At 37.7% G+C, this 9,953-nt stretch overlaps 1 protein-coding gene across 1 annotated transcript in view; it reads left to right on the top strand.

Annotated features, from left to right (window-relative positions):
* The window catches only part of NUP50 (nucleoporin 50kDa), a 10,581-nt gene extending 3,501 nt beyond the window's left edge, over nucleotides 1-7,080 (top strand). Inside the window, exons 3-7 of the mRNA XM_010283842.1 lie at nucleotides 37-232; nucleotides 1,552-2,211; nucleotides 3,249-3,327; nucleotides 4,371-4,489; nucleotides 6,671-7,080. Of these exons, the coding sequence (XP_010282144.1) occupies nucleotides 37-232; nucleotides 1,552-2,211; nucleotides 3,249-3,327; nucleotides 4,371-4,489; nucleotides 6,671-6,873 (1,257 nt within the window). The 3' untranslated portion in view covers nucleotides 6,874-7,080. The remainder of the gene's footprint in view (nucleotides 1-36; nucleotides 233-1,551; nucleotides 2,212-3,248; nucleotides 3,328-4,370; nucleotides 4,490-6,670) is intronic.
* The last annotated feature ends 2,873 nt before the right edge of the window (nucleotides 7,081-9,953 follow it).

Raw genomic sequence — 9,953 nt, 5'->3', positions numbered from 1 at the left:
TTGGTTTTGTGTGCCCCCCCCCCCCCGTCTCCCCAGTCTGAAAGTGGAGGAGCTTTTAAAGGGTTTAAAGGCTTTGTATTGCCTTCTGGAAAAGGAGGAGGTGGCTTCAGCGGATTTGGTAATGGTGCAGGAATAAAGCCTTTAGAAGGACTGTCTAATGGAAGCAGTAGTGTCTCTAGCACTCCTTCTTTCAGCAGTTTAAAGACCACCTCTGAAACACAGTCAGCATTTGGTAAGTTTTAAATAAGCATACATATCGACAAATTCAGTCATGAAATCTGTAGTGCTAATTGAATAGTGAAAAACCACATTCAAACAACCGTGTAGTTCTGTTTTAAGATTTTGAAACTTTATTCCTCTTTGTAAGATTTCTTCACAAGATTTTAGGCTGCTGAAGGGACAAGTTATCAAATGCATGCAGTTTTGTAGTTGCATGTAACTACATGCAGATGTAGTTACATCTACAGAGGTAGAAACTAAATTCATATTTGATCTAATACTGGAGGTAAAATCTTTATAGGCACAAATGGAAATGTAAGACATTGGCATAAGACACACTCAGAATAGTATAAAACCACTGATAACATGTTCCAGTTAAATAATTGTCCCAGTTATCTGAATTTAATAATAATTAAAAAAAAAAATCTAATGGAAAATGTCGACTTAGTACAACTGCAGCTTTTGTGTGGTTTCCCCTGCCCCCCCAAGGACATGTTTTTGTATTTTTTGCAGTTCTTGGTAAATACATGCTGCATAGCTAAAGTCTTAACCTTTTTTCCCTGTATGTCTTATATTGCAAGCAGTCTTACTAGAATCTTATCTGTTATTTATACCTACATTTTAAGACACTTGAAATACTTTGGCAAATCTAAATCTAGTCTCATGCTTTGGTAGTCCATGAGGAATATTAGTTCTACATCTTTTGTGTTGGAGATGCAGAAATGTTAACCATGTCACAGTGGTTTAGAGTCAGCATGCCACAGAATAGAAGTGGTGGAGTTTGAAGTTTAGAGTAATTTAAGATTTCAGCGAGCTTAACTAAATTAGGAGAAACTTTAATGAGGGCTTTCTTAATTTTCTTATTATGGCTTTTATACAGATGCCACTCAAAAACATGCAAAATTATAGGCTAGTGTGTTCAGAGATTTTTAAAGCATAAGATAACTGAATATTTTGTTATAGTAACTGTTACAGTTTGGTAAAGCTTGAATTAAGATTTGGGGGGGGTTGGTGAAATACAAAACTTTATTTTTTTTAATGTTGTTGTGTACAATTTATTTGGTTTTTTTAAATACAGCTGAGTGCTCCATCTACTTTGTCTATCCCTGAACTAACTTTTCTGAACTTGGTGAGCTTAGGTCTGTTTCACAGCATTGTCTGCTTACTTGTACGACAGTATCTGGTACATGGTGCTGTGATACAGGACAAGGTGCATAACTGAGCAAGAATGAGTGATTTGATAAAGCAATATCGAGAATACTTAGTTTAGGTTTTTACGAGAACTGTGCTTTCTGGGAAAAAGAGTTCTAAACCATGTTTTTCTTCCAATAGGATCCACAATGTCAAATGGGCCTACTACTACTGCATTTACTGAGAAAAAAGCTGCAAGCCCAAAAGCTAATGGTGGCAGTCAACCGTCCTCATCTGGCTATGCTCAGAGTAAAGTTTGTAGCTCTAGTGTTTACCACAAACAGTTAGCAGCTTTAAACTGTTCTGTGCGTGACTGGATAGTTAAGCATGTGAACACAAACCCACTATGTGACCTGACACCCATCTTTAGAGACTATGAGAAGTATTTAGCAAATATTGAACAGCAGCACGGAAGCAGTAGTGACAGTGGCTCTGAAAACGAAAGCAACAAGACACCTGGCGCTCAGGCTGTTTCTACATTTGGAAATTCAAAGCTACAGCAAGGATCAGCTTTTTTGTTTAACAACAAAACTGAGGATACCTTGGACAAAAAACCTGAAGCTGCGTCTGAGAAAAAAGACCCACCGTTAGGAGCTACATCAACTGTCTCGTTTAATTTTGGCAAGAGTGTCGACAGTTCTGTTCTGGGTTCCCTTGGTTCAGGAACGCTTAGTAGTTTCTCATTTTCTCCTGGGAATTCAGGTTTGTTTGGAAAAGATGCAAACCAGGCTAAGTCTGCCGCTGCAGTATCCACCAGTGTAGCAGAAGCTCAGACAGAAAGTGGCAATAGTGATGATAAAGGTAAATTCCATTTAAAACGATTATTTTAATGGTAAGCTGTGAATGTATGTGACTTAAGAATACTGCAAAGATGAAATAATACTAAGTTGAACTACATCATCATTGTTCTTGAATTTAAAAGGTACAAAATTATACCTGGAATTTATTGAATTGACATTTTTTAATTTAAAAATTGCATTTATTGAAAATATTAATCTGGAAATACCTTGGTCTTGCGTACTGCTTAAGTGACACTAAAAGTATATCATTACTAAAACCTGTGTATTTCTGTGAGATTTATACTTTCTGTAATAGAATATAATTCTCTAGCTGAATATGAGGCTTGAAACAATGGAATTTAAATTGACTGCTATGCTCGTCTTTGAGCCTGCAGGACACTTCAGTCCTGCTGCTTTTCCCAGTACATTTATCAAGAGATCCCTCAGTAAAATGTGTAAGATAGGGAACAATTTCATACATCTTTCTTAAAAAGACTGTAAGGCAAATAAAGTTGCATGCTACCTGACAGTTTCAGTCTGCTTTTAGCTAAGCTGGGTACAGTAAGCTGATAGAAATCCTAGCAGTTGAGGGACTGGAAAGGCATAATCTTGCCCTTGTCTCTTGGCTGTGATTCCTGCAACTTATTGCCCTTCCCCCAAATTAAACTTGGCTGTTCGAAGTATTTATTTTGCTTTACTTGGACCTATTTGTGGAGACTATTCTTTGAAAAGTTACAACTGTTTCCCCCCAACAGAAGGTTTTGACTTGTTAAGCTTTATATGTTTTTTAGGTTTGATTTTTTGGGGGGGACCTGGGTATTTTCATGCCATTTAAATTGAAGATGAACATAAAGTTGCTTGAGGGGTGTGGCTGAATGAAAAGAAAATAAGACTCTCTAGCTGAAGCAACTTCAGAGCCCACATTGTTTTAAATATATTTTGTCAATCATTGACAGGCTACACATGCATATGTCATATATAGCATGCATAAGCTAATTCTAACACAATGCCAGAAATAAGTATTAACATATGGAACATATTAAAACTTTTTATTTAAAGGAGGAGAGGAGGAGGAAGAAGAGCCACCAAAAGTCATTGTTAATGAAATAAAAGAGGATGATGCTTTCTATTCAAAGAAGTAAGTGACTTTAACTCAGAATAGTGAACAGCATTATAACTTCAAGAATAAAATTCAGACCTGCATTTTGCTATTTTTCACCACTGCAGTGCATAGTTAATGATGTATATGTTCGTGACTTCCTAGTTAATAAAGCTTGTTAGGAAGCCATACAGAATATGAAGTTCTACTGTAAAAAAGTTAATTTACAAAGAAGAGTATGTAAGATCTTTCTAAAATTCTCTGTACCTTGGACACAGCACTGATACAGCTAGTTTGTGTTCTTCTTGTGCTCAGTATTTTACAAATGAAGATGTTTCTGCCTTCGTCAGGTTTTGTAAGTTCAAATCGTAGGGCTTGTACCACAGAAATAACATACTGTGCGTCTGAAAAAATCGGACACGTGCTCAGCTATTTGCATAGCATTTCCCAACTGAAGAGTCTTATTTTAGGCTGATTGTTATATGAAGGGATGAACAAGTTGTACTCTTCAAGTTCAAAATGAGACTACCTTTACTGGAAGCAGTTTTTCAAAGCACATTCAGTAGTCCTAGTAATTGTATGTCTGCTTAAACGCTTAGCACAGAATTTGTCCTGCTACAAAAAGTCATTTGTTTTATCTGAAAGAAGGTATGTGCTAATTTATGAACAATGACATTACGTTTATTAGAGCTTCACTTAAAAAATGTTTTTAAAGCAAGTTCTTACAGTTTTATAATTAGTGTTTAAAAACAGTAGCTTACAGTTTTTACTCTTTATAATTCCTGAGTACAGGTTGCTGTGCAATTTACTTTTCCCTGAAAGTAGTGTTTGTCATTTCAATACCGAAAGAAATAATTAACTTCCTCTTTCTGAACTGGAAGTACTATCTGTTAGCACATGAAACAAGGTCAAGAGGAATAAAGATTTATGCTACTCACAGCATGTTAACTCCTGATTATTGTTAAACTATTGGCTTACTGTTAGTCAGATGTATACATATATGTGTGTGTGTATTTGGGAGATATCTTTGTACTTAATCTCTATGCAACTTGCACAAACAAGTTTGTTGGTTTTTTGCACAGGTGCAAACTGTTCTACAAAAAGGATAATGAATTTAAAGAAAAAGGTGTAGGAACGTTACACTTAAAACCAGCAGGAAATGAAAAAACTCAACTCCTAGTCCGAGCGGATACCAATTTAGGTAAGTAAATTCTTTTAGCAGCAGGTCTTGATGTGAAATTCCTGCTAAGCATTAGGATTTCTTTGTTACACAGCATAATAGACACAATCAGTGAAAACCTTTCTACTTTTTTGGAATAATTTCAAGTGTTGAACAAGCAATTGGATGCTTCTAAGGAGTATTACAAAATAGTGCACAAGAAGCAGTGCAAGGAAGTAAAATGTCATGGTGTATGTTTAGGTATACTCCCCTTATTCCCCCCCACCCCCGTAAATAGGTTTTCTCCATCCCTGACAAGTGGCTTTGAGGTGTGGCTTAAGATCCACAATGAAGTATACATGTATCAGGTGTGATGAATGAAGAGGAACAAATTTTGTGTTAAGCTGCAGGCCAGCTGTCATTTGTCTGCAATTCATCCTGAATAGGTAAATATTTGACCATGTGGGCAGACATCCATTGTACTTGGGGGGTAAAGGTGAGCATTATGTAGATCAGGCATGCAGGATCTTGCTATATGCATTGCTTTTAAAATGGCACGCTGAAGTCCCAACTGTTGAACTGTGTTTTAGGCTAACTTCAGTTGGATCACAGGATGAGGGTAACCTGCACCGTGATAGTTCTCCGAATATCTTTTGAGATGAATGTTAACACACACAGCTAATGAAAGAGAGAAACCCCAACTGTTTCTTTGCTTTTAGATGTTAGGGGGACTTGATGTATTAAAGTTTTTAAAGTGTAATGTTCTGGCTGAAGAATGTTTACACACTCAAACTGTGCAAATCAGTAATTTGATATTCATTGTTGAGAAACTTTGCTACACTTCAGTACCTAATTTCAAGAAACTTGCACGTGGGATTCACATGCGCTTGCCAACTTCCATAAAAGAGAACAAATGATATGCTTATAGAAGACTTGAGGACTAAAGCCATGCTGCTGTAGGCATTGCCAAATCTCACCTTTCAGTTTATAATGCACTCTAGCAAGTGTATATGAAGCCTCTGGAGGCCCATTAGGGGCAGTTTTCAAATACCTGGTGAGATTGGGACTCCTGTGTTAGTCACTTCTAAATCATCAACTTCTTGTAGTGGCGACAAGGCAAAGGGCAGTTCTTAGCGATAAAACTGAAGGCAGATGTATGGCAGAGTTGCCAGTGCTTTCAGCATTTCATTGGGGATTTGAATGTGTTGAATAGAGCAGATGAAAACTTGATTTCTCCAAGTTACCTACTTTTTAACACAAGTCTCGATTTTCACTCAGCTGGTGCTAATTTTCATGATGTTGATTTACATTCCCTCTACCTTCATCTGAGGTGATGTATTAGGAAATTTTTCCTTTTCCTTCAGCTCACACACTAAGACATTGCAGCTTGGTGTTTCCAAGCATTGGTTTCTAGAAGCTGCTGCAGTCATAGTGATGCACGCTTTCCTTTTTGCTATCTTCACACAGTGCTATAATCGTTTCCTAAAATCTCACTGTGTTGAAAAACTGAACTGGAAAGGAAGGTGAAGACTGACTTTTCCCTAAATACTACTACCGTGTTCTGAACTGTTTACCAGGTTTACAAACTGTGTGCATCTTCTGTGGAAGGAGATTTGAGTTTGTTTGCAACTGTTTTAATAGACCACTAATACTGAAGCTACATAAGTACTCATACATAATTTAACAAGTTGACATAGAGCTGTTATTAGTAACCCGGTGGTAGACTACATCGGATGTTTTGTATGGTTTGAGGATACAAAGTATGTACTTACTCTACTATAGTTTGTCCAATTTTAGATTAACGTGTCTGTATGCGTGTTAAAGCTAACTCTGCTTCTGCACTGTTGCTTGATGGTCAGAATGAGTAACTTGCATAAGTGCTGTGACTCGAGTCCTCGTTTGCTGCTTCTCCCTTGTCTCCTTCCCTTTTTCCTGTGCATCCCTGCTATAATTTGAAAATTATCCTTCAGACTCTTCCTTTTAAAAAAGGAGGATGTGGTATTTTCAGAGATTTCCTCATTCCTAATGAGGAAAGATATCTGTGAGAACAGTAGCCATGAGCAGATGCTTAGGGAGGAATAAGACAAGCATATATGACACTTGTGAATTGCCTTCCTTCCAAACATGAACTTAAATCCCTATTTAATAAGTATACTAACATCTGTATTGCAGTAAAAGCTGAAAAACTGCTAATTTTAATTTTTTTTTCCTCCTCATATGCAGGAAATATACTGTTGAATGTTCTAATTCCACCCAAGATGCCATGTACAAGAACCGGAAAAAACAATGTTCTTATAGTTTGTGTTCCTAATCCACCGATTGATGAGAAGAATCCAGCTGTTCCTGTCACAATGTTGATAAGGGTGAAAACAAGTGAGGATGCAGATGAGTTGCACAAAATCTTACTGGAAAAAAAGGAGGCTTAAATAAGTTGCAGTCAGTGATTTGAGGAATTCTTGCCAAACTGCTGCTGCTCTTTTTTCCTTCCATCACTTCACTTGAACACATAACTCTTTACTCTGATACTAAGAACTGTTAGAGGAATTCTGGAAAAAAAATCTGTGAGGAAAAGCTAAGCTAGCTAATAAAAGCTTTACTAGAACACAAGCATTGGACTGTGCTCCCTCATTTTTCAGTATCTAAATGTAGGACCTCTTATGGATAAAGCACATTGATTTAAAGCCAAGCATATGTTTTTAACACCAGTTAATTTGACTGAACAGACTGAAATCAGAGTACAAAAATATGGTACCAGAGCTTCCTCACAGACTGCAGTGCAATGCAACAACCTTCGGCTTTGAGAAGGGAGGATGTTAAAGTTTAACTGTTGAAACTGTTTCTAGACTCCAGATTTTTAATTGGTCTGTCATTCTGGTGAGACTAATTTTTCAAACTGTCGGTGACAACAATGTGCCCCAACAACGATATTATATATTGTACTGTGTTTTAACTCTTACAGACTGGTGTGCTTTTGGGACTCGGAGACTGCATCTCCAGATATTTAAAAGAAAAAAATTTGCTTGCGTAGTCTTGTTGACAGTAGTGTTTCTTAGAGAACAACTGTCAGTTCTGTTCTTACTGTAGCAACAAGCTAATGATGTGCAATAGTACAAGCAGACAACTGGAAGACTGTTTCTCTTGGACCAGAACCACAGCTGGCATTCGCTGACTTCCGACAAGTCAGAGGCACAGGGTTGCACTTCCGTGATGGTCCCTCCTAGGTATTCTTCCCTAGTCCCTTGGGCTAAAACTGAAAGCCAGCAGAGGCAGAGTTGTAAATGTTGTACTTGTCTTGCTACTAGTACTTTTTTCACAAACAAATTGCAGGATTTTTATAGATCTTTATATTGCCCCTGGCCGTTTCCAAGAATACATGCATAAATGTGTATGTGTCTGTCAGTAATTATTTTTCCCATGTGCTAAAACTACAGCGCTTTACTGCATTACAGTTGAGTAAAGCAGTAGTTTGGCAGCTTTAGGACAAGCTTTCTGTCACAAAAGTAGGGAGCACTGGATTAATCTATACCTGACTTCTTAGCTGTGTTAAAATTAACCACATGGTAGTAATTTGTGGATGAGAACATCATTCTGTTCTCAGTTTCCTTCTCAACTTTATCAGACCTTGTTTGGTTATTTAATTCTTTTCAAATCTTGTTTGCTGGAAACTCCTTCCCTAATAATTGTTTTTCTGCTTCACTTCTAGCTCTGGAAACTATCCAAAAGCTAGATGCTTAATACTAAACTTGAACTGCTCTCCTGTGATCTGTCACACTGATCAGCTCCGGGGAGACAGAAGAAACATACCACCCTGTCTCTGGCTAATGTGGCATAGAGCAAAAATCCCATTTTTTAAAATCCCCTTTTTTAAAAAAGCAGCATGATGCAGTTTTCACAGGGCGCCTGGAAATCCGCAATAGTGGCATCCTGTGAGGGGGGGAAAGGAGTAGCACTATCTGATTAGATGGAGCATGTCTTACCTGCACCCTGCTGCTCTCCAGGAGGGGACAGATGGCTGCCTTTAGTCCTCATTCTCTACACAATTCAGGTTATGGCCTTTTTCCCCCCTGCCCTCAACTAAAAGGAGGGAAAACTTTATCGGATCTGTAGCCCTCTTGACCAAAGTTTGAAAACAAAGGCCTTTGCTCATGTTTCAGCTACACTGAGGTCACAGGAATTGCATTTTTAACACTTGAGTGTAAACGGAGCTCAGATACGATTTCAAACAGTATTTGAAATACAAATGGTGCCTTTGGTGGTTTGGGTTTTTTTTTTGCATCTGGCTCAGTACTTAATGATTAAAAGTAAGTGAGTGACATTATTTTGAGGAAAGTAACGTGCTTTAAAAAAAAAAAAGTCTTGCTGATACCTAAATTAGAGGCCAAAAGCTGAAGGCTTGCATGTTAATTGTGTACAAATGAAAAGCAGTACATTGCCTGAAAGTTTCTTACAGGCTCAGGTTTAAGGTCCAAGGGCTTAGTTAATCTTGCATTTGTCTTTTGCCTGTAGTGTCTTAAACATGTCTCCATACAGAAGGGCTTATGGACGAGAGCGCTGGATGTGGTAAGCAGATTTGTTAAGCGCGTCCCACTTGAAGAGCAACCCTGTAACCGATTGTACTGGTGGTCTTGGGTTTGCATTTGTTTACTTCTGAAAGCTCGTGGATATGTAACCTCTTTCTTCATCCACTGAAATGTGGACCAATTAACTTAAACAAGTGAGAGACAAACTGAACTCCCTGTGTATCCTGATGATTTGCCTCCGAAATGAGGCACTCCTGGGGTTTTGCACGCACCTGTTTGGCCCAGTTCTAAAGCTGGCAAACTGAATAATGGCTAGTGCGTCTCTGTCATGTTTTCAAGGGCGGACAGTCTGAGGGTGAGCACAGAGCATAAGGAAAAATAAGTAGAATAACAATAATAAATTGTCTTAGAATAATTAAACCTTGCAATATCCATGGTGGCAAGTAATATCTTCTGTTAGCTGTGGGAAAGACTGAGATGAGACACCTTAATTCTTTAGCAGTGTATGTATTTATCAGTAAAGTTAGGGGAAGGTATATTATTGGAATCTCATTAATTAGAATGTCAAATACATGCATAAACATGATTTTAAAGACTTGACAGGGGGAAAGTTGCCACTAAAAGAACAGGGAAGAATTTTGCTGCTAATTAGAGATTTTAATCAAGGTCATTCATAATTGCAGGGTCACTATCTGGACTATGGTGCAGGAAAAGTCCTACACTTTTCACCTGGTGTTCAAGTATAAAGCACAACCCTTCTCCAGTACTGTTGTAAAAACAAAGTTTTGATGATGTTTCAGTTTCTAGTTAAGAAATATTAAAATACCTAAGTATGGTAAAAGGTCAGAGATTCTTACATAGAAATAAAAGCCTAAATTGAGTTAAAAGCAAAAGTTAGAGGAGAGTATAGAAATCAATATGCTACTGCCTTCGTAACAGAGTGGCACATGCTATAGAAGGGAGGAATTTTGATCAGAATTCCAACT

The sequence above is a fragment of the Phaethon lepturus genome, unplaced genomic scaffold (genome assembly GCF_000687285.1).
Source record: "Phaethon lepturus isolate BGI_N335 unplaced genomic scaffold, ASM68728v1 scaffold18470, whole genome shotgun sequence".
Lineage (NCBI taxonomy): Eukaryota > Metazoa > Chordata > Aves > Phaethontiformes > Phaethontidae > Phaethon > Phaethon lepturus.
The sequence above is the reverse complement of the archived record's forward strand: the minus strand, read 5'-3'. Positions and strand labels throughout refer to the sequence as shown.